Source organism: Lutra lutra, chromosome 12 (genome assembly GCF_902655055.1).
Source record: "Lutra lutra chromosome 12, mLutLut1.2, whole genome shotgun sequence".
Classification (NCBI taxonomy): Eukaryota; Metazoa; Chordata; class Mammalia; order Carnivora; family Mustelidae; genus Lutra; species Lutra lutra.
Genome location: NC_062289.1, coordinates 60,611,226 through 60,635,989, shown reverse-complemented (window position 1 = coordinate 60,635,989; position 24,764 = coordinate 60,611,226). Strand labels below are relative to the sequence as shown.

The window sequence follows — 24,764 nt, the reverse complement described above, 5'->3', positions numbered from 1 at the left end:
GACCATAGGTGATGCCAAGCTACTGACTATGGAGTTAGGAAGAGGCCCGGCACAGGTGCTAGCTGCCCTCAGGACACCCTTCCTCCCCAGGCTGTGGTTGGTCAAAAAATATCTCTGAAGGTCAAACCCTGACCTTCAGCATCCTCACTCCAGCTAACATTAACATTGTAAGAGACTTGTTTTCTGTGCATTTCCCATGACACGTTCTCTACCCTGGAGTGCAAGCTGAATCAGACAGGGAGTCCTGGGGAGGCATTTCCTAACATCCGGAATGAAAACAAATCAGTGTGAGTATTTCTCTAAGTAACGCTGGCAGCCAGTTGAGGAGGACGTGGCTAACTCAGAATGAGTGAAGGCCACCGTAAAGTCAAACCTTAGATTCCAATTTATCACTCACCATGAAGAGGGCTCAAAATCATTTACAAACATAAAAGTTTCACTTCATTATAAATAAATCCTTCATGCATTACTTAACACTTTTTTTCCTGAAATCCTTTTAAGGATGTATCCTCTTAAATCTGTAACACTTTGGGGATACCTGCATGGCTCAGGTCCTCGAGCAGCAAACTCATGATTGCGATTCAGGTCGTGATTTCTTGGGGTCCTGGGATTGAGCCCTGTGTTGGACTCCACACTCCATCTGTCTGCTTGGTGGTTGTCTTTCTCTCCGTCTGTCCCTTCCACCCACTCACACTTCCTCTCTCGCTCCCTCAAATAAATCTTCATTCTGTTGCCTTTTATCTCCCTAACCCTACTCTCTTCTGTATTTTCTCTACCGTATGTATGCATGTGGATGTATATGTGTATGTGTATGTATATAACCAGATTGTTTTTATTACTTCTACCCCAGTAAATCTAAAATTCATCTTTACTGCTATATTACCACTACTTAGCATATATTACGGCTTAATGAAATCTACTGAAAAACTGAATGAATATCTTAATTTTACCTGTTTTCATGGGTATTAGTGAATAATGAATACATTTTATTTCCATAATTTTAACCCAAAGATAATATCTGACATTTAACAGCAAAGATAACTGAAATAATTAAGGACTCAATCCTTTAGAAATGTGCAATGTTCTTAGGACTAAGGGAATCTTGAAATTCACATTTTAAAATGTGTGACAGAGGACAAGAGGAGATTTCTCTACATGCATTAAATATTTTATGACATAGCATAGTATATATTTTATCAACTGTATTAAAACTACGGAGCTACCTAGCACTCCATATAATAAATAGGTATGACGGTCTTTTGTACTTTATATTAGACCCAGGTTCAGAGAAAACAAGGATTCAGCTGCTGCCATTGCAATTTTCAACTAAATATGCTTCATTAGCTTTTCTTTGTCATAAAATTTCCAGCTCTCAAAACGTCTGCCAGCGTTGCTTTATTTAATTTTTTACAAGTGAACATTGCACACACTTCTGGCAATGGGGATTCATAGTTAGTGAAAAAAAGCCACAAACCCTACAAAGGAGCTGTAATGTCATAAAAGATGCCTAAAGGAACATAAAAGTGAAAATCCTCATCCTGGGAAACAAAGAGTCCTCCATGGAAATCCTTGCCAATGTTCTGTAAATACTGGGAAATAAGAAAACTGGAATAATTCTATCTTCTTCTTCTTTCTCTCAGAAGAATACTGTACATGCATTTTTAGGGGATTGTTTTTGAAGAAATCTTGTAGGTCCACTTTGGATTTCTTTATTCTACCACCACTCTCATGGGTGGGGCATACACCTGGGACCAGCAGCATAGGAAAGGACAGGAGCCTTCCCACACGATTCATGTTCTCATGTGTGTCTTTCAGGGACAACTTCATAAACTCCAACTGGAATACTTGTATTCACTTCCTAAGCTCTTTCTGAAGGACTTAAGTTTAAATGAATGAAGTTATTTATGGGTTTAACCTACATACGCATTCATTGCCTTTCCCCCAAGATAATTTTAGGAGAGTTTTGGCAGACACACACTAAAAGGAAAAGCAGATTAACTGAACACAGATTAACTGAAACCGACCACAAAATGTGAGGATGTACCAGTTACAGAGAGGAATGATGTTCAAACTTATTTGTATACGTTGTAATGCATGCCTTTCTGGAAGTATGAGTGTGTGTGTGTATGTGTGTGTGTGTGTGTGTTTGTGTGTGTGGACAAGGGGAAATGGGGCTCTGGTTATTCTGTACAATCAAAGTTCTCAGGATCCCAAGTATTACCTGTACTGTGGCATTGTATATTTCAACGCTAATCAAGAACCATATATTGGTAGCAGCTACCAGCTTTCTACCGCCTGCTTTGTGCCAGGAACCATGCAGGCGCTTTGAATACTTGTCCTCGTTGGATTTGTGAGAAGGTGCTGCTGATCTCATGTTAGAGACACCTCAACTAATCTGGAGACCTGCAGTGAGTACACCAACATCATAACTGGACCGTGACAGGTAGGAAAGAAGGGAGTCAAGGCCAAAGTCGTTTTGCTGCTGGGGCTAAGTTACTGCCAACTCCCCGGCTGAAATTTCAGATACACCGTCTCTGGTTTTGAGAAGAAACAGACACCCGAAAATGGAGGAAATCAGCATCGTTGGTGCGATCCAGGCAAAGTATACAAAATAGCAAGCTAGTTTAAGAAAGGATAAAAGCTGTGCATCCTTGCCTCTGAAATGTAACCTTTTATATTTGAAACCTAGAAAATAAGTACGCGTGAACTAAATAGTAATTTATGAAGACGTGGTGACCTATAAGGACAGAGATGGCCAGGCTCCTGGTGCCCTCTTTAAGGCGATGCTCTAGCTTGGTCTCCAGCTAGAATTTGGGCCTTTCTTCTCATGGGCTGCTCGTGAATTTTCAGCTGTGACCCATTATATTCCCTAAAGTTGAACACCACCAGAAATGGATTGCAGACTGTGAATTTTAACAATTAGTGCTTTCTAGTGATTTTCCGCTCATTAGTTGATTTCTTATAGGTCTTTGTTTCATTAAATTTTTCTCTCAAGCCATATTGTGAAGTTCCTATAACAATGAGCAGGAATGGAATCTCAGGCAATCATCCAAGAGTCTGAAGTAAGCCAGGGAATGGGGCACATCATCGCAGTGCAGTAGGCTAAGAAGTCCGAAGTCATATTCAAGCAGTTTTCTGGGCAAATGCCTCACTTATGAGGCTGTGCAGAGACTCCCGTTCAAATGTACTTAAGGGGCTGTGCGGAGACGGGAGACCCCCCATTCATCTGGCTTTGAAGCAACTGAAATGATCATTACTGGAATGTCTTCTGTAGTCAGCTTTTATGAGAAAACAAACATGGGCATAAGAGGTCGATTTTTAAGTCGATTTCAGAATATATCATGCGCCCAATTCAGAGGCAGCCCCACATTCTAAGCTTCAGCAGTAAAGGTTCTTCTCCATCGTGAAGAACACGGCCAGATCCCGAAGTAGCTTCTGCTTTGTCTGAAACAGTTGCCTTTCTTCGTATAATTTCAGTGTTCTACGTAACATCATTCCCCGAAAAATGTAATCTATATATGGATTGTGTAGGGACTGCCAAGTAGGCAGTCCCTACACAATCCAAGTAGGCAAACAATCAGGATGTTTTTGTATATCCATTGCTTACATTCCTCCGTCCCCGCCCACTTTAAAGAGGATAATAGGAGCTGCCAGTGCCCGGCGCATGGTCTGCTGAGAGATGGTCCACAGCATTCTCCCTTGTCTGTCTCCTGTGGTTTCAGAGTCCTCTCCCTGATCAGAATCTTCTCCATCCTGGCTGCTAAGGAATCTGACTCTGTCCTTTCTCTCTGCTCACCCTGCTTCCCTCTCTCTAGTTTAGTAGGACTTCCATGGCCTTGCCCTGGCTCCTGCCAACCCCCAGCTTGTCTCTCCCCACCTCAAGTATTGGCTTTTTTTTTTTTTCAAGATTTTATTATTTTTTTTTTATTTGAGAGAGAGAGAGAGTGAGAGAGAGCATGAGCAGGGGGAGGGGCAGAGACATGGGGAGAAGCAGATTCTCCATTGAGCAAGGATCCCAATGAGAGACTCCATCCCAGGACCCTGGGATCATGACCTGAGCTGAAGGCAGATGCTTAACTGACTGAGCCACCCAGGCACCCCAGCCTTGGCTTTTAAAAAGAGAAGTCTACCCTAACTGCCTCCACTTCCCAACTTTCCATGTACTTCTCACTCTTCTTTTGCACAACCTTTTCTGTAATTCTACTGAGTTAATTTCTATGCATATTACCCATCTTCCCCCAAAGCTAAAATACCTGAAAGCCTTCTTATCAAAGTTGATCTCTCTACTGTATTTGATTCCCTGTCTCCAGTCCCTCATTTCACGTTCATTTACCTTCCTTTTTTTCCCTTTTAACTGGGTCATCTTTCTTGACTGGCTCTTTAAAAATTGTTAATTTCCCCCAACTTCCATCTCTGATCTCTAAATGCTCTTGCTGAAGAAGGAGCAAAAATCATTTGGCATTATGGAAACCTTGATTGGAATGAGTGGGACATCACATCAAGTACAAACTCAGTTAAGTTCTGTGGAGATTCTGAGTCTCATTATCTCATCAGTTTCTAGTTAAAAATCTAATTTTAATATTGCACACTATTCCACTGTGTCTAAACAGTGTATATAATCATTTTATAATCATTGAATATTTAGGCTATTTCTAGTTCTCAAGATAGGTAATTGCCAGGGATTTTCAGACCCTAAGTATTCCTATAAATTCTCCTGATGAGGACTGTGTGCTCCAAAACATACTGGGCCAAGAAGGGTTGATTCCTTTACCTCCTGTCCATCACTTTCCACACATGCACACATGTATGTTCAGACACAAATATACACAAACAAATATACATATGCACACACACACACACACACACACACACACGCCCTTGTTGTCAGTTGTTTCCGAGGGTTGGAGTGAATGTGGAAAGATCTGGAAGGCAGGGAGGGCAGGTGAGGGTAGGGGGATGGTGAGAATGACAGGGACACCAGTCTGGCCTCCTCAGGAAGAGGTTTCTGTGCAGAGAAGGCACAACTTCCACTTCCTGTTCTGTATGGATCTGTGTTTCTGAACCAGGGGGAGTATGGTGGGAAGAGAATGGAACATACTTTTACCTTCTGGAGGGCTGGATGGTTTGTTTGGTTTCCATGGGAGATAAATGCACAGAACACTACAGGCTGAGTTTCACAGTTCAGTTCAGTTGACCTACTTGTGAAAGTTCCTTTGCGATTCTTGAAAATAGATTTACTCTGTGTGTGTATGTGTGAACGTGTGTGTGTGTTTCTCACTTCCAGCGTGTCCATGGCTATTTGACTAGAAGTTGGTAGAAGAAACATCACAGACTGCCAATAAAATCCAATCTTTTCTTTTTTTTTTTTTTAAGATTTTACATAGTCTCTACACCCAACGTGGGGCTCAAACTCACAGCCCTGAGATCAAGAGTCGAACTCCAACAACTAAGCCAAGCAGGCGCCCCAGATCCGATCTTAAACCAGAAATCTTAAGCTCAACAATTATCTTTTAAAATCCATTTTTTTAAATCCATTTTTTGATGAGAGGATTAATTATTTAGTAGTTACACTTCATTTTAGAGTACTTTGAAGATAATTTTTCAAAAGAAAATCTTTCATGGTGTTTTAACACCCTCCATTTATAGAGGAAAGTGTGGCAGATTTGTGAACAGACTTGCTGAATATTTCTGAATAGGCTTGCCCTCCTCTCCACAAAGAGTGAATACTGGTAGTAGGTTTCCTTCAGACTGACCAGTCAACTCAGATGACTGCATAAAACATGTATTATGCTCATTCAAGACCTCCTGGAGTTGAGATATTTGGATACAAAGAAACAAATGAAACATTTGTTCCCACCTGCTGGGGCAACAGACTTGCAAACTGAAAAACTGAAAAGCTCAAATGATAGAAATTGATTAATAATGCAGACATTCATCAGTTCTATTCAGGAAGATAAAATAAGTGTTCAGGATTTTAATCTACAAAGTAAATTCACTTCCTGTAGGTTTATCATATTTGTGATTATGAACTCTAATATATAGTGTTGTTATAAATCAATAGGATTAAAGACAAACATCTAATAGGCAAGTGGGCAGTGAGCATGAACAAGTAATTCATAATATAAAACATTAAAATCTTAAAAACCTAGGAAATTTGCTTAATTTCTTTACTAATTATGAAAATATAAATTAAAATAAAATATTTTATGAAAGGGAAAATGATTCATAAACTGAATTCAATCAAGGACATGTCTTTATATAAGATTTAGGGGTGAAATTTTGATTAATACTATCAAATATGATGCACATATATCATAATACATGCTTATACATTAATATATACTGTATTAATATATATGCATAGATCATGATGTATTAATTCTACTTTTAGGAATTTATCTTGAAGCACTAATGGAACAAATGTTCAAAGATACATGTAAAAGTTATTCAACACATTCTTATGGTTAATAGCAAAAATGTACATAGAATATAAATATTGATAAAGAGTTGCATTTTTAAAAAATTATGGAATACTATATGAGTGATAAAATGATTACATGCCTATATTTATTGACATGGAAAGAGTTGTATTATGTGTTATTAAGTGATTAAAGCAAGTTTCAACATAAGATAACTCTACTTTTCCATGTACAAGTATAAATGTGAGAGTCATAGTGTGTAGGGTTCATGCAAAAAATAAAAGATTGTAAGTATTTCCATGTTTTGTCATGATCTAAAGTTGACCGTTAGACAACAACACAGGTTTGCCTTGCATGGGTCTAGTCACACACAGATTTTCATCAATAAATACACCATGGTACTATAAATGTATTTTCTCTTCATTATGATTTTCTTTTTTTTTTTTTTAATTTTATTTTTTATAAACATATATTTTTATGCCCAGAGGTACAGGTCTGCGAATCGCCAGATTTACACACTTCACAGCACTCACCATAGCACATACCCTCCCCAATATCCATAACCCCACCCCCCTCTCCCAACCCCCCTCCCCCCATCAACCCTCAGTTTGTTTTGTGAGATCAAGAGTCACTTATGGTTTGTCTCCCTCCCAATCCCATCTTGTTTCATTTATTCTTCTCCTACCCCCTTAACCCCCCATGTTGCATCTCCTCTCCCTCATATCAGGGAGATCATATGATAGTTGTCTTTCTCCGATTGACTTATTTCGCTAAGCATGATACCCTCTAGTTCCATCCACGTCATCGCAAATGGCAAGATTTCATTTCTTTTGATGGCTGCATAGTATTTCATTGTGTATATATACCACACCTTCTTTATCCATTCGTCTGTTGATGGACATCTAGGTTCTTTCCATAGTTTGGCTATTGTAGACATTGCTGCTATAAACATTCAGGTGCACGTGCCCCATCGGATCACTATGTTTGTATCTTTAGGGTAAATACCCAGCAGTTGCAATTGCTGGGTCATAGGGTAGTTCTATTTTCAACATTTTGAGGAACCTCCATGCTGTTTTCCAGAGTGGTTGCACCAGCTTGCATTCCCACCAACAGTGTAGGAGGGTTCCCCCTTTCTCCGCATCCTCGCCAGCATCTGTCATTTCCTGACTTGTTCATTTTAGCCATTCTGACTGGTGTGAGGTGATATCTCATGGTGGTTTTGATTTGTATTTCCCTGATGCCGAGTGATATGGAGCACTTTTTCATGTGTCTGTTGGCCATCTGGATGTCTTCTTTGCAGAAATGTCTGTTCATGTCCTCTGCCCATTTCTTGATTGGATTATTTGTTCTTTGGGTGTTGAGTTTGCTAAGTTCTTTATAGAGTTTGGACACTAGCCCTTTATCTGATATGTCATTTGCAAATATCTTCTCCCATTCTGTCAGTTGTCTTTTGGTTTTGTTCACTGTTTCCTTGCTGTGCAGAAGCTTTTGATCTTGATAAAATCCCAAAAGTTCATTTTTGCCCTTGCTTCCCTTGCCTTTGGTGATGTTCCTAGGAGGATGTTGCTGCGGCTGAGGTCGAAGAGGTTGCTGCCTGTGTTCTCCTCAAGGATTTTGATGGATTCCTTTCTCACATTGAGATCCTTCATCCATTTTGAGTCTATTTTTCATGTGTGGTGTAAGGAAATGTTCCAATTTCATTTTTCTGCATGTGGATGTCCAATTTTCCCAACACCATTTATTGAAGAGGCTGTCTTTTTTCCATTGGATATTCTTTCCTGCTTTGTCGAAGATGAGTTGACCATAGAGTTGAGGGTCTATTTCTGGGCTCTCTATTCTGTTCCATTGATCCATGTGTCTTTTTTTTGTGCCAGTACCATGCTCTCTTGATGATGACAGCTTTGTAATAGAGCTTGAAGTCTGGAATTGTGATGCCACCAACTTTGGCTTTCTTTTTCAATATTCCTTTGGCTATTCGAGGTCTTTTCTGGTTCCATATAAATTTTAGGATTATTTGTTCCATTTCTTTGAAAAAAATGGATGGTACTTTGATAGGAATTGCATTGAATGTGTAGATTGCTTTGGGTAGCATAGACATTTTCACAATATTTATTCTTCCAATCCAGGAGCATGGAACATTTTTCCATTTCTTTGTGTCTTCCTCAATTTCTTTCATGAGTACTTTATAGTTTTTTGAGTATAGATTCTTAGTCTCTTTGGTTAGGTTTATTCCTAGGTATCTTATAGTTTTGGGTGCAATTGTAAATGGGATGGACTCCTTAATTTCTCTTTCTTCTGTCTTGTTGTTGGTGTAGAGAAATGCAACTGATTTCTGTGCATTGATTTTATATCCCGACACATTACTGAATTCCTGTACAAGTTCTAGCAGTTTTGGAGTGGAGTCTTTTGGGTTTTCCACATATAGTATCATATCATCTGCAAAGAGTGATAGTTTGACTTCTTCTTTGCTGATTTGGATGCCTTTAATTTCCTTTTGTTGTCTGATTGCTGAGGCTAGGACTTCTAGTACTATGTTGAATAGCAGTGGTGATAACGGACATCCCTGCCGTGTTCCTGACCTTAGCGGAAAAGCTTTCAGTTTTTCTCCATTGAGAATGATATTTGCGGTGGGTTTTTCATAGATGGCTTTGATAATATTGAGGTATGTGCCGTCTATCCCTACACTTTGAAGAGTTTTGATCAGGAAGGGATGCTGTACTTTGTCAAATGCTTTTTCAGCATCTATGGAGAGTATCATATGATTCTTGTTCTTTCTTTTATTAATGTGTTGTATCACATTGATTGATTTGTGGATGTTGAACCAACCTTGCAGCCCTGGAATAAATCCCACTTGGTCGTGGTGAATAATCCTTTTAATATACTGTTGAATCCTATTGGCTAGTATTTTGGCGAGAATTTTTGCATCTGTGTTCATCAAGGATATTGGTCTGTAGTTCTCTTTTTTGATGGGATCCTTGTCTGGTTTTGGGATCAAGGTGATGCTGGCCTCATAAAATGAGTTTGGAAGTTTTCCTTCTATTTCTATTTTTTGGAACAGTTTCAGGAGAATAGGAATTAGTTCTTCTTTAAATGTTTGGTAGAATTCCCCTGGGAAGCCATCTGGCCCTGGGCTTTTGTTTGTTTGGAGATTTTTGATGACCGTTTCAATCTCCTTACTGGTTATGGGTCTGTTCAGGCTTTCCATTTCTTCCTGGTTCAGTTGTGGTAGTTTATATGTCTCTAGGAATGCATCCATTTCTTCCAGATTGTCCAATTTGTTGGCGTAGAGTTGCTCATAGTATGTTCTTATAATTGTCTGTATTTCTTTGGTGTTCGTTGTGATCTCTCCTCTTTCATTCATGATTTTATTCATTTGGGTCCTTTCTCTATTCTTTTTGATAAGTCTGGCCAGGGGTTTATCAATCTTATTAATTCTTTCAAAGAACCAGCTCCTAGTTTCGTTGATTTGTTCTATTGTTTTTTTGGTTTCTATTTCATTGATTTCTGCTCTGATCTTTATGATTTCTCTTCTCCTGCTGAGTTTAGGGATTCTTTCTTTTTCTTTCTCCAGCTCCTTTAGGTGTAGGGTTAGGTTGTGTACCTGAGACCTTTCTTGTTTCTTGAGAAAGGCTTGTACCGCTATATATTTTCCTCTCAGGACTGCCTTTGTTGTGTCCCACAGATTCTGAACCGTTGTGTTTTCATTATCATTTGTTTCCATAAATTTTTTCAATTCTTCTTTAATTTCCTGGTTGACCCATTCATTCTTTAGAAGGATGCTGTTTAGTCTCGATGTATTTGGGTTCTTTCCAAATTTCCTCCTGTGATTGAGTTCTAGCTTCAGAGCATTGTGGTCTGAAAATATGCAGGGAATGATCCCAATCTTTTGATACCGGTTGAGACTTGATTTAGGACCAAGAATGTGATCTATTCTGGAGAATGTTCCATGTGCACTAGAGAAGAATGTGTATTCTGTTGCTTTGGGATGAAATGTTCTGAATATATCTGTGATGTTCATCTGGTCCAGTGTGTCATTTAAGGCCTTGATTTCCTTGTTGATCTTTTGCTTGGATGATCTGTCCATTTCAGTGAGGGGAGTGTTAAAATCCCCTACTATTATTGTATTCTTGTCGATGTGTTTCTTTGATTTTGTTATTAATTGGTTTATATAGTTGGCTGCTCCCACGTTAGGGGCATAGATATTTAAAATTGTTAGATCTTCTTGTTGGACAGTTCCTTTGAGTATGATATAGTGTCCTTCCTCATCTCTTATTATAGTCTTTGGCTTAAAATCTAATTGATCTGATATAAGGATTGCCACTCCTGCTTTCTTCTGATGTCTATTAGCATGGTAAATTCTTTTCCACCCCCTCACTTTAAACCTGGAGGTGTCTTCGGGTGTAAGATGAGTTTCTTGTAGGCAACATATAGATGGGTTTTGTTTTTTTATCCATTCTGATACCCTTTTGATTGGGGCATTTAGCCCATTAACATTCAGGGTAAGTATTGAGAGATATGAATTTAGTGCCATTGTATTGCCTGTAAGGTGACTGTTATTGTATATTGTCTCTGTTTCTTTCTGATCTACTACTTTGAGGGTCTCTCTTTGCTTAGAGGACCCCTTTCAATATTTCCTGTAGAGCTGGTTTGGTATTTGCAAATTCTTTCAGTTTTTGTTTGTCCTGGAAGCTTTTAATCTCTCCTTCTATTTTCAATGATAGCCTAGCTGGATATAGTATTCTTGGCTGCATGTTTTTCTCATTTAGTACTCTGAATATATCATGCCAGCTCTTTCTGGCCTGCCAGGTCTCTGTAGATAAGTCTGCTGCCAATCTAATATTTTTACCATTGTACGTTACAGACTTCTTTTCCCGGGCTGCTTTCAGAATCTTTTCTTTGTCACTAAGACTTGTCAATTTTACTATTAGGTGACGGGGTGTGGACCTATTCTTATTGATTTTGAGGGGGGTTCTCTGAACCTCCTGGATTTTGATGCTTGTTCCCTTTGCCATATTGGGGAAATTCTCTCCAATAATTCTCTCCAATATACCTTCTGCTCCCCTCTCTCTTTCTTCTTCTTCTGGAATCCCAATTATTCTAATGTTGTTTCGTCTTATGGTGTCACTTATCTCTCGAATTCTCCCCTCGTGGTCCAGTAGCTGTTTGTCCCTCTTTTGCTCAGCTTCTTTATTCTCTGTCATTTGGTCTTCTATATCGCTAATTCTTTCTTCTGCCTCATTTATCCTAGCAGTGAGAGCCTCCATTTTTGATTGCACCTCATTAATAGCTTTTTTGATTTCAACTTGGTTCGATTTTAGTTCTTTTATTTCTCCAGAAAGGGCTTTTATATCTCCCGAGAGGGTTGCTTTAATATCTTCCATGCCTTTTTCAAGCCCGGCTAGCACCTTGAGAATCGTCATTCTGAACTCTATATCTGACATATTACCAATGTCTGTATTGATTAGGTCCCTAGCCTTTGGTACTGCCTCTTGTTCTTTTTTTTGTTGTGAATTTTTCTGCCTTGTCATTTTGTCCAGATAAGAGTATATGAAGGAGCAAGTAAAATACTAAAAGGGTGGCAACAACCCCAGGAAAATATGCTTTAGCCAAATCAGAGGAGATCCCAAATTGTGAGGGGGGAGAAAGGGGATAAAAAGGGGTTCAGAAAGAAAAGAAAAAAAGAAACTATTAAAAAAAGAAAGCCGATAAAAAATATAAAAAGGAAAATATATATATATATATATATATATATATATATATATATTAGATAAACTATTTAAAAACGTTAAAAAAGAAAATGGTAAAAGTTAAAAAAATTTAGCAGAAGAAGAGAAAAAAAAATTGAAAAAAAAATTAAATTAACTGCAAGGCTAAAGAATCATGGGGAGAAAGCCATGAGTTCCGTGCTTTGCTTTCTTCTCTTCTGGAATTCCGCCGCTCTCCTTGGTATTGAAACTGCACTCCTTGGTGGGTGAACTTGGTCCTGGCTGGGTTTCCCGTTGATCTTCTGGTGGAGGGGCCTGTTGTAGTGATTCTCAAGCGTCTTTGCCCCAGGCGGAGTTGCACCGCCCTTACCCGGGGCTGGGCTGAGTAATCTGCTCGGGTTTGCTGGGTTTGCTTTCGGGAGCTTTTGTTCCCTGTGTGCTTTCTGTAGAGTTCTGGAAGACGGGAATGAAGATGGCGGCCTCCCGGTCTCCGGCCCGGAGGAGCAGAGAGCCCGGGGCCCCACTCCTCAGTGCGCCCTCAAAGAACAGCGCCCAATGACTCCCTTCACCCTGGCCTCCGGCCGCGCTCCGAGCTGACCGAGCCTGCGACCGGTTCAAGGTAACCCCGAGCTGAGAGTCACTCCTCGGCTCTGTCTCTGTAGCCGGCTTCCCCGTTCTAATACTGGTAAGCTCTGCGACACTCAGACACCCCCGATCCTTCTGTGACCCTGCGGGACCTGAGGCCGCGCTGATCCCGCCTGGGCTTCACCCCGGTTAAGCCTCTGGAGCGATGTCCCTCAGCGGAACAGACTTTTAAAAGTCCTGATTTTGTGCCCCGTTGCTCCGCCGCTCGCCAGGAGCCGGCCCCTCCCCCCGCGGTCTCTCTTCCCGTCGCTTTGGATTCACTTCTCCGCCAGTCCTACCTTTCAGATAGTGGTTGATTTTCTGTTTCTAGAATTGCTGTTCTTCTCTTCGATCTCCCGTTGGATTTGTAGGTGTTTGCAATCTTTAGATAAGCTATTTAGCTGATCTCCCGCTACCTGAAGTAGTCTCAGCCTGCTACTTCTCCCTCATCTTGACTCCCTTCTTCATTATGATTTTCTTAATAGCATTTTTTTCTATAGCTTACTTCATTGTAAGAATACAGTATACAGTATAGACTATATACAGTATAGACTACACATGACATACAAAATAGAGGTTAATGTGATATAGAGGTAATGTGACTATCGAGTCAGTAGTAGGTTATTGGTAGCTAGGTTACTGAGGAGTCAAAAGTTATGTGGACCCCCCAAATGCATGGGGGTCAGCACCACTAACCCACATTGTTCAAGGTCAACTGTATATTATTTTACAAATAAGGAAAAATATAAAGCTATTTATTTTGAAAAGCATATTGTCAATCATATGTTCTATATAAACCACTATATTGTTAGTGAGAATGAAGAATACTGACCCTTACTGATGAATGGGTGACCCTAGATGATGTAAAACTAAGACATTATTATGAAAAGAACTGACAAAGGGTAAGTGAAATGAAAACCCAAATATGCAACTGAATGACAGTTACTGTGTACATAAAGGGTTGTATCATCTAGTTACTAATGACAGAGCAGGAATTGATGGGCATTACAAGTAGGCATTACTAGGTAGAGGTGAAAATGATTTAAAAAATATATGTAGGTCATTTAATATGAAAAATTTTATGTAAGGGATCCTGAAGGTTTTTTCCCTTATCTCTGTCTTTTACAGTTATTTTTAACCAATTAATGACAAATCTCATCTGGGAATTAGGACTCAGAAAATTTTTAAGGTCTCACCATTTAACCCAAAGTGCTGCAGTGATACTCACTGGTAGGAAAGGTTGCATAACTTGGGTTCATATCATTCCTTAGGTCAGCCATTTCTGTGGTTTAATAGATTTTAGCTACCATTCAACACCAGGGCATTTTAATATTTGAGAAATGTATGTCACTACTGGCCCATTGAGATGATCTGTTCTTCTCCCAGAATTGCACATTATGGTCAACCTTTGATGCAAGGTTAAAACCCAACTCTTAGATTAGATGTGAAAATCTTTGTAGGAGTTAGAAATAGGGGCACCTGGGTGGCTCAGTTGGTTAAACAACTGCCTTCAGCTCAGGTCATGATCTCAGGGTCCTGGAATCAAGTCCCGCATTGGGCTCCCTGATTAGCGGGGAACCTGCCTCTTCCTCTCCATCTGCTGCCTCTCCCCATCCCCCCAGATTGGGCTTGTGCTTTCTCTTGCTCACTCTCTCCCTCTCTCTCTAGTAAATAAATAAAGTCTTTAAAAAAAAAGAGTTAAAAATAAAGTAAATGGAGCTCCCACTAGAAAACTTTGAAGCAGTATCATTTTCTGTTATTTGTGTTTGATCACCCGTTTCTGGGCCAACTCACATGGTCCACTGCCTGGCAACCTCTTCCGTATATAAAAATACTTCCATTTTTTATAGGAATGTGCTGGCAAAAATCTACCACTCCTATGAATTATTAGTCTTTTTCTGCTAATTATTTAGAAAAAACACAGAGGTGCAGGTCCAAGTTCAAGTGGCTCTCAACATCTCAGATGTACTTGGTATAAAACTTTAATTAGAAGAGGGGTGCCTGGGTGGCTCAGTGGGTTGAGCCGCTGCCTTCGGCTCGGGTCATGATCCCAGGTCCTGGGTTCGAGCCCCACATCGGGCTTTCTGCTCAGCAGGGAGCCTGCTTCCTCCTCTCTCTCTGCCTGCCTCTCTGCTTACTTGTGATTTCTCTCTGTCAAATGAATAAATAAAATCTTTAAAAAAAAAAAAACTTCAATTAGAAGAAACTCTGCCTCATTTGGCTACCAGTTTCACCACTGCATTATGAAACTTGGAGGAAAAATCCAGTTCCTTTCTTCTTGTATTAGAAGCTGAACAACAAGTTGATTGAAAGAATGAGAATAGTAATCACAGAGGAAACATGATAATAAAGCAAGTAACCAATTTACAACACAAAGATATATTTTTTTTGCAGTCTCCTTAATGTTTATGAAAAACAGAAAATTACAAACTGAAAGGGACCTGGTTGTAAATCCTGGGACTCTAATGTCTGTTTCAGGGGACAGGTAAAGTCCCGTGATTTTAAACGACTACTACAAAAAAATTAGAAGTAAAAATGAATCAGCTCTGTGCCCTCATCTTCAAGTGACATGTTGGCATGTGGCATTCTATACATGACTCTTTGTACAAAATGAACTCCTGCTGGGCATGCTGAGTGCTCAAGGAAATTAGGGAAAGTCATAGGTCCTGGATGGAAAGTGGTATGGGAAGGTGTTTGATGATATAACTTCTATTAGAGGCTCTTGCATGCTACTAAAGCTAATAATCAGACACGTAAAATTTTGTAGAATTAAAAAATTGTTTTAAATTCCATATTACAGCCAGATCAAGGTGACAGACAAATGATAGCAAGGAGAGTAAGGAAAGGAAAACGAAGAAGGACGGCAAGACAAGAAAAACAGCCCCCAAAGGATGGCAAGGCTGTGAGTAAAGAAGTTCAGAGCTTTGGTGTCCCAAATCTCCTGGATTTCCTTGCCTGCTGGGACAGGGCAGAAGAGGTAGTAGGACCCGGCAGAATCAGCTCATTGGCAGGGAGAAGGTAGCTCCCCAAAAAAGTTTCCATGACTTCTTTCTCTTCTGGAAAGAACTGGAGCTTGGATCTACAGAGGTCAATAGGAAATGGGGGGAGAGAGAGAGGGAGAGAAGAGAGAGAGAAGAGAAGAGATAGGTAGAGTTTTGCTTGTAAAAGAGCGACTGCTGATTGATGTATTTGAGGAGGAAATGTCCTGTGCTTCTGCTTCAGGGCATGGCGATACCCCCTCGCCCACCTTGGAATGTCAGTGCTGCAGGGTGCCAAAGGGCATTTTCTTACCTTGGGTACCTAGGACAGAAGATGCGGGAACTTGCTCTGCAGACCAAATGACCTTGAGTCTAGGGTGTGGTTGTAGCTTCTGGACGCCATGATGCTCCATTCCAGACTTCAGTTCTGTTGTTGGATGTTGGAGACATTTGGGAAGTGAGGAATCATAATTCATTATTTCTAACTTCATCTATGATTGGAAAGGGAAAAAAAATCCCTCTAAGCTTCGTGCCCTTTCTCTGTGCTATATATTTTCCTCTTCTTTGTTGCTGTTCCCCTGAAGAATGTAACATGTTTTAGACTTCTCCATATTATAAATCTCATTTAAAAAGTGTTGAATCAAGGAAGTCTGCCAGCTACTTTTGTTTTCCCTACTTTTCTCTCCCTGTTGGACTGCTCCAGCAAAAGAGAATAATATTACCTTACCATGTAGAACATGGCTAATGGCTTTAAAAGAATTCCCCAACCACTGAATAACGAGCTGTCAAAAATACTCGTGGTGCCAGAGGATCTGGATGTGTCTGTTCCATTTATTGTGTGTTTCTCATTTCATCATGACTAAGTGCTCACAAAAGACATAAAAACCCAAACCTCTAGGGTATGTGGTGTTTGAGGGCAGAAACCATATTTTAATTTATTCAGTCTTATACCAAACGTAGTAAGATGATTAATAGAGTATCAACAGCAAACAAAGATGAGTGCCTTTTGGATGTAAGATGCTCACATTATCAGTTAACATTAATATCTAGCTACTAGGAGGAAGTCGTTTTTCTGTCATCTCTGTTGTGCCTGGTTGATTGGTTGGAAATATTATTCTAAGGAGTACTGGAAGTCTCACACCAAAAACTCTTATCTTGTTCTGCTTATTTGGGTAACTTTACTTTTCCAAGAAACGTGAAGAGGGAACCTAGGTCTTAATTAAAATGTCATGTTTAAAAGCCTGGTAGTGCTAGATCACAAAATGATTTATTTTTATTTTAACTTGATAATAGACTGAGTCTATCAAAAAGGCGGGTTTTCTGAAAAAATTATTTAAAAAATCCATTTAGGAATACACTGAGCAGATTGGGGAGGTGGGGAGATGAAAATGTAGAAAAAATGTAAAGGTGCTTTGTTTCTCCCTGGAAGCAAGTCAAGAAGAATAGCATCTGAATGCCCTCACCAACCCCTCCAGCCTTTCTAGACCCTTCCCACTTGGTCTGAGCTCAGACTGTCTGGTTCTCACTTGGCTAGAGACTCTTAATCTCTCCTACTTCTCTGCTCAGGCCAGGCAGTTGCCAGCTGTCTTTCTGTGGTTTTTGACTCAGGTTATGTTATGTTTTGCCAGAGTCTTAATTGTTAGTATCTCCAGGGTGTGCTAATTGTCTTCCAAGAATTCCTGAGATAGGGATTTTGAATTGTCTTGCATGAGATTCACAGGACAGATGACATTCATATAGGCCTACTCCCCTGGACCAGGAGCCATGGAAATTCCTGGGCTGGTGAACTAAAATTCCATGACTTTCACTCCTACTCAGCAAAGCATATTGGAATTTAATTTGGATAAGAGTGACTTCATCCGAGGAGATAAGCCTGAATCTGCTTTAAATTTGTGCGTGTGTGTGTGTGTAATTATATCTAAAAGGCAGTCCTTTTATATGTATAATATATGTATAATATGTATAATATATGTAAAATATGTATAATACTTATTTAAAATGATTCATCATAACCAAGTATATGAGCCCAAAGCCCATAGTGAAACACCATGTTCATGCTCTCTTGGGACTAGCTCAGTCCTCAGAGAGGGCCTGGGGAGAATACTGTATAATCGCCTGTCTTTCCAGAAGACTAAGGCCTGGGAGACATTGAGTCGTCACCTGACAGCAAAGCATTAGAGTAAAGCAGAGTTCTCAAGAAAGAAGCATAGCAGCAACCTAGTTAACTGTGATTGGAGGAAAAAAAGAAGGGTAGATTTTTAGCTGCCTCTGGAGATCCAAGGCTGAATCTACCATTTCCTATTTGCAGAAAGAAATTGTACAGAATGATAGTGATGATATGCTGTGATGATCAAGCAGTTTTGTGCATAACACAACTCACAGATTTAGGGCTAGGTGGGTATTTACTGAAATCAAAATGATTTTGCCATGGATTGATGAAAAATGTAAAATTATGGGGTTAGTACCAATCCTTAACTTTTATTAATGCAGTTTTTATTAAAGTGGTCTTTGACAAATATGAGCACTTTGCTTTACATCAAGTCCTCAGAAAATTATTATGCCTATAATGTAGGAAAGAACTAGTACATGAAAAAATTATAGAAAAACTTGTTTTTTTTTTTTTTCAAACCCAGCTGTTCTTTTATGGATTTGGATATACTGTTCTTCAAGTCATGTCACTGGAAACAACATTTTTATATTCATGAGTCTTCTGATTTAAATGTTTAGCTTTAGAAAGAGAGACATGTGAATCCTTGTCCCTCAACAATGATGAGATAAAAACCTGGTATGAGTCGGACCTTCAGAGGCCCATGTAGCTTTCCATGGGCCCCACGGAATTAAATGTTAAGTTTTAGAGAGTAGAACTCACACTATGCTGTTGCATTAATTTTGGCAGGAGAGTTTCACCCATGTTATTGTGACACATTCAGACATTTAGAGAATGATTTAGTGGCCTGCAGAGTGACCAGAGGAAAATGACAGAGCTCTTTGTCACATGGCACGTTATGTGGACTGTTCTCCAAAGGTGCTGTTGGGGGACTGAAGGTGGAGAACGATGCATCTGAGGGAAAATTCCTCTCACTTAACTCTAAAACCAAGTATCTGCCAGGGTCTGCAAACCCAGGACAGAACTAACTAACTGCATGCTTAGTGTGCATCAATTAATTACGTCCTTTCCTTCTCTTTGTAGGCTCCACGTGGGAAAAGACGTTTCGGCAGATTGGCTTTGAAAGGTAAGCAGGGTTTAGCCTGTTGGCATGTCTTCACTTTCAGGGTCTCATGTCCTGCTTCATTCTAAGGAATTTCCTGATGATAAATCAGCGGTCTCACCACCACTGCTTTAGGGACTGTGTGCCCGTGAGGCAGTCATCATTTTGTCTCCAGAGCCTCTGTTTCCTTGTAAAGTAGCCCTTTTCATTATAAAATTCTTGCCTTCCATAGAGGAACGTATGTGAAAATCCTCTTAAAGTAGGAAAGAGCATAAAAGGCGAGTTGTCTAACTGGAGAACTCCAGGAAGTTTCTAGCTTTATTACTGCCCATGTCATTTCAGTTTTGCAGTCTTATTTTATTTGTCTAAAGATTTTATTTATTTATTGGAGAGAGAGGGCATGCATGAGAGAGAGAGAGAGAGAATAGGAGTGGGAGCAGCAGAGGGAGAGGGAGAAGCAGGCTCCCCACTGAGCAGGGAGCCCCACGTGGAGCTCGATCCCAGGACCCTGGGACCATGACCTGAGCCGAAGGCAGCCACTTAACAACTGAGCCACCCAGGTGCCCCCGTTCTACAGTTTTAGAACAAAGAAATATATTGATATTGACATCTTCCCAGTCATCAAAATTGTTAGGTCTTATTTGCTCTAAGTTAAAAACAGATCATGGCGCTCCTACCTAAAAGCAGTCCCAAATGGACTCATTATAACATCAGACGAAGTCGAGGTAGGGTCGGTAAGGTTACTAACCCACCTGCCTTGGAACTCAGTGACAGCCTGTGGGACAGATCCCTCCCAGGGGCTTTTAGTGTCTTATCTGGAGCTCGCCGTGTTGGTACAGCTATTGTAATAGAGAAAAGTGATTTTAATTTCTTTTTTTACTCTAAAGGCAGATTTTGACTCGTTCTTTTTATCATATTGAAAATCTGTTTTTATGTGTATTAATCCCAAGCTGACCAAATGCTTAAAGAAATAATAAACTACTTTAAAATTTTAAAATAAAAAAGATTTATTTCCTTCCCTAAACTCCCACCGAGTCTACACCATCACTGTAGGTCTCACAGGAAGACTATTACAGGAGTTGGGCTTGAGATGGGCAGATCTCACAGGCTGACTTAAAATAAAGCATAAAAGATCACATCAATTCTTCATTTTGTGTGTAATCTTTTCCTAAAGAAACTTTCTATTGACTCTCTTTTCATAGTATGAGAAACACATAAGCAAAGGGAAGAGAATAACAAATGAAATGTCATTATCCATCTTCGATAGGACCTTGTCATACTTCCTTTATCTATTCTTGGGGGATAGGGTTAAAATATTTTATTTTATTTTTTTTTAAGATTTTGTTTATTTATTGGGTTAAAATATTTTAAAGGAAACTGCAGACATCATGTCATTTCATCCCTACGTAGATTGAGGACACATCTCTGAAAAAAAAAAAAGTGGGTGTTTTCTTCCAGAATCATAATGCCACTATCGTACCAAATGCAAATAACAGTAAGTCCTTGGCATCATAGAGTATCCAGTCAATGTTGCATTTCCTGACCATCTCAAAAATGTCATCATGCAGATACTGGTTTGAATCATCATGCTACTGAAGCCTACAGATTCTGTCTTGTTACATCTCAAGTAACAGTTCCCTCCCAGCTTCATTTCATTTTTCTTCATGTCATTGACTTGTTAAGATACCAGGTCAGTTGCTGGAAGAATGTCTCCTATTCTGGATTTGTCTGTTTGTGGTATTGTTTATCTTGTTATTCTAGCCCCCTGTTGCACTTATGTTCACTTTGTTCCCTTTCGGTCACGGGGAACAACTTCACACTGACTTTGTGTCCTTTTGACACAGGACCACCAGTCATTGATAGTTTCCTTGTTTCTAGAACAACTAGATGTACAAGCCCATCCAACATTCCAGACCTGGAAAGGAGCCCTCTTTTCTTTATAGAGAATGGTATTTTGAAATCACAATCTAAATACTAGGGATGACCATTATATCTGCACTGTCATGTTTCTGTGCTGAGCTAGAAAATACTTTATAATTTACTTTTTAAAAGATTTTTTATTTATTCATTTGAGAGAGCAAGAGTGTGAGCAGGGGTGAGGATGAGAGGGAGAGGGAGAAGCAGACTCCCTCCTGAGCGGGGAGCCAGTGCAGGGCTCAGTCTCAGGTCCCAGGAACCATGACCCCATCCAAAGTCATATGTTTAACTGACTGAGCCACCCAGGTGTCCTGCAAATACCTTTTTTAAATAAAAAAATAAGCTGAATTCTTACATTATTTCCAAATCAGACATAGCCTTACAGAACTTTTAATTTCTCTGACACTATATTTGCATTTATTTTCTTTTTCACTAAAAATCGTGGTTCTTAACAAGACTTATTTATTTTAATATATATATATTTCAAAAATATAAATACTAATATTACCACTCATAATAAAAATATTAAATGAAGTTTAAAAATTTTTTTGTTTCGTTTTTATAAAGATTTATTTATTTGAGAGAGAGAGTGCTTACTTCCGGTCATGTGCAAGTGGGAGGGAGAGACTCTCAAACAGGAACTCCCCTTACCACCCCCACCACTGCTGAGCATGGAGCCTGACCCTGGGCTTGATCTCACAACCCATGAGATCATGACCTGAGCCAAAACCAAGAGTTGAATGCTTCACTGACTTAGCCACCCAGGTGCCCCAGGAATATTAAATGAAGTTTTAAAATCTGCTGTCAGTCTTCATTTTATATTACATTAAAGATGTACGACTAAAGACTCAAAACTTAGGTTACTTAAGTTTTTGGGTTTTTTTTTTTCTCCTATGTGGTCATATTCTAACTTTTATACATAATTTGGTTCCTTTGTTTCAGAATCTTTTCAATTTTAATGTATTTTTTAAAATCTCATTTTATTTTTGAATAAATAACATTTATGTGTCTCTAAATACAAATTATATGTTTTTATATATATGAAGTGTTTTCAGAGAAATGTCACATGCGTCCCCTGCCCCTATGTCCTGTGCCTTCTTCCTTCCCCCAGTTATATGGTTATGAGCTTTTGGTTTAATCCTCTGGTGTTTATTAGCACATATGCAAGCTCATACTTGCATATACCTGTAACCTTGCCCTATTCTTCTTTATCATACTATATATACATCTATATCTATATCTATATCTATATCTATATCTATACACACTTTTTGGTCCAGAGTGAGAAATGAGGTTTCCAGTGAGATTTCCAAATCCCTCACATAGCAGGAAACATGATTTTGCAACATCTCCAGGTTTACACCTAAGAAATTTGAAGAGCTCATGTGACATTCTCCAGAGAGTCTTAACTCATCCATCTATGGATTGAAGATTTGTTTATCCTAACGTCCCAAACCAGGGTTTTCTTGCTTGATGAGGACTCTTCCTAGCAAGAAAATAAAACAAACAAACAAACAAACAAAAAACAAATAAGTAATTAGTTAGTTATTCTATTTGTCCCATATCTAGTTCATATTTTTACAAGAAGTGAAATCAGGTCACTCACCTTCTTCCCTCAACCCCAGTATATCTCTTTGGTAATCAGAGAAAAATGGATCACAAATGACTTGCTTTAACTCCTTCTTTTCCAGTACCTCATGGGGCACATTCAGGCTATTTTCAGTCTTTTGCTCTTACAGAAGAATGTTGTGATGAATAACCCTGTGCACACTTGTGCTTTTGGCAGATATCTTAGGGATTAGATTCCCAAGGATAATTGATGAGTAAATTATCTGGAATTTTGCTAATCTTGCCAAGTTTCACTCCCTAGAGTTTCAACAATTTGCACTCCTAGTAAAAATGCATGAGAGCATTTCCCCAGTGCTGACCAACAAAGTAAGTTGTCAGACTTGAGATTTTTGCCAGTCTGATAGGTGAGAAATGGTATCTTATTGTCCTTTTACTTTGCATTTGTCCTGCATCATTTTTCCATAGAGTAAAGTATAGGTTACAATCTTTTCTGTCAACTAAGTGAAGCACTTTGGGTAAGAGCTTCTTCTCAGATGATTAAGGATTCATTGATCAACAGTATTTGGCAGTTGAAACATTTTCTTCCTAGGTTATATGACCCTAACCTTTCCCTTACTTGAATAATGATCTAACAAGACAGCTACCATGTACCACACACTATGTTAAATAATTTCTAGTCCATACAGTAACCTCACAGACCAGGGAGGGCTTGGCTACCAGTTACCGGAAAGGACAGATGGTAAACATTTTAAGTTTTCTGTTGTCATTCTTAACTTTGCCTCTGTAACAGAAAGCATTCATAGACAAGGAGTATGGCTGTATTCCAATAAAACTTTATTTACAAAAACAGGCAACTGGCCATCACTTATTGACCCCTGCCCCCCCCACACACACAAACACTGTAGACTCTGGTTGCCATCTCACAGGTAAAGAAACTCAAAGAATTCAAGTAACCTACACATACAGTCATGGCCATTGACCTGCATTAGTACTGACCTACATTCAGTTCTACTTTGCCTAGTTCCAAAGATGAAGATTTTTACACCAGAACACCCTAAAATCTTGATTATAGGTCCTTTTTTTTAATGTTGTTTTATGTTTCCTTATCCCTGTACCTCTGGGCATGTGGTCTTAAGCCATAACCTTATTGGATATTCTCATTTGAAAAAGCCAGACAGTATAAAGTTGATGTTACAATGCCTCCGTAAAATTGTTATACTTCCCAGTAGATGTACAAATAGAAGTATCACTAAGGAGTCTATCAAGGGCAATGCTTTATTTTTGAACCATAATCTCAGCTGGGGGATCATCCTGATTTTTAGATATTACCTTAAAACGTCATGTTGTGTTTTCCCAGATTATCCTGTGTCTTCTCCCGGAAGCACAGTGAGTGTTCTCTGTGTTGCATCCGCATCTTAAAATATAGAACAAATATTGATCTTTGAGGTGATTGTGCATTTACAGTTGCAAAGACTATGTCAGGCAGTGCTGTTAAATATGGCTGTGCTTTTTTTCTTCTGGAGTTTTAACCTCTTCTCTCTCTTAAAGGGAATTCCAATTATGTCTTAAATGAAGCTCTCTGGTTCTTTAGAGCAGTTGTACTGGGATATTGATCCTCTCATCATTAAGTTCTTTGAAGTTAGCCCATCAATCTGTTTGCTAGCAGATTATATTAAAGTAGCCACATCTAAAGAAAAGAAGTGACTGAGTCAGCTAAATCTTCAAAGTCTTCTCCAAGAATAAGAAAGCAAAGATGCCCTTTGTTGTACATTTTGTAACTGAAAGGAAGACCCAGGGATCTGTCCTACTTGCTGTCCTTGCAGGAACACTTGCCATGAGACAGTGTTCAGCCATTCCCTTCGTGGGATTATATACATGATCTCAGAATAAGTACACATCCTCACAGTTTATGTGGTTCAAGAAAGTATGTTCTATTTACCTTACAGACAATCACCTTGGCCCTCTGTGGGGGGTTATCAGGAGTTTATTTTAGGACTTCATTACAGGAGTGTATGGTAGCACAAGAAGGATGTAGGTTCATGTGTCTTAGATGGGACCTCCTATATTCCCTTCTCATTCCTGCTAATATAATATCTATATTTGCATAATAAAAGCAGACATGGGGTTTTTTGTTATTTTGTTTTTGTTGTTAATATAAAGAAAAAAATAATCTGTACCCAACATTTTGGTCTCAACCAGAAATCTTACCTTCTTAGGCACATTGTCTAAGTTTATAATTGTAAATCACCGTCACTCGGTCTCCGTTAAAGTGATGCACGTGGGCGTGAATTCATTGATACTCTGCAAGACAGAAACAAGTATCTCAGCTAAGGGATGGGCCAT

The 24,764-nt window shown here is 39.3% G+C and overlaps 1 protein-coding gene across 2 annotated transcripts in view; it reads left to right on the top strand.

Annotated features, from left to right (window-relative positions):
- PIEZO2 (piezo type mechanosensitive ion channel component 2) overlaps positions 1 to 24,764 on the top strand; it is a 471,611-nt gene that overhangs the window by 214,722 nt on the left and 232,125 nt on the right. For both annotated transcript variants that reach the window (XM_047697821.1, XM_047697822.1), the window contains exon 4: positions 18,917 to 18,959. In XM_047697821.1, the coding sequence (XP_047553777.1) occupies positions 18,917 to 18,959 (43 nt within the window). The remainder of the gene's footprint in view (positions 1 to 18,916; positions 18,960 to 24,764) is intronic.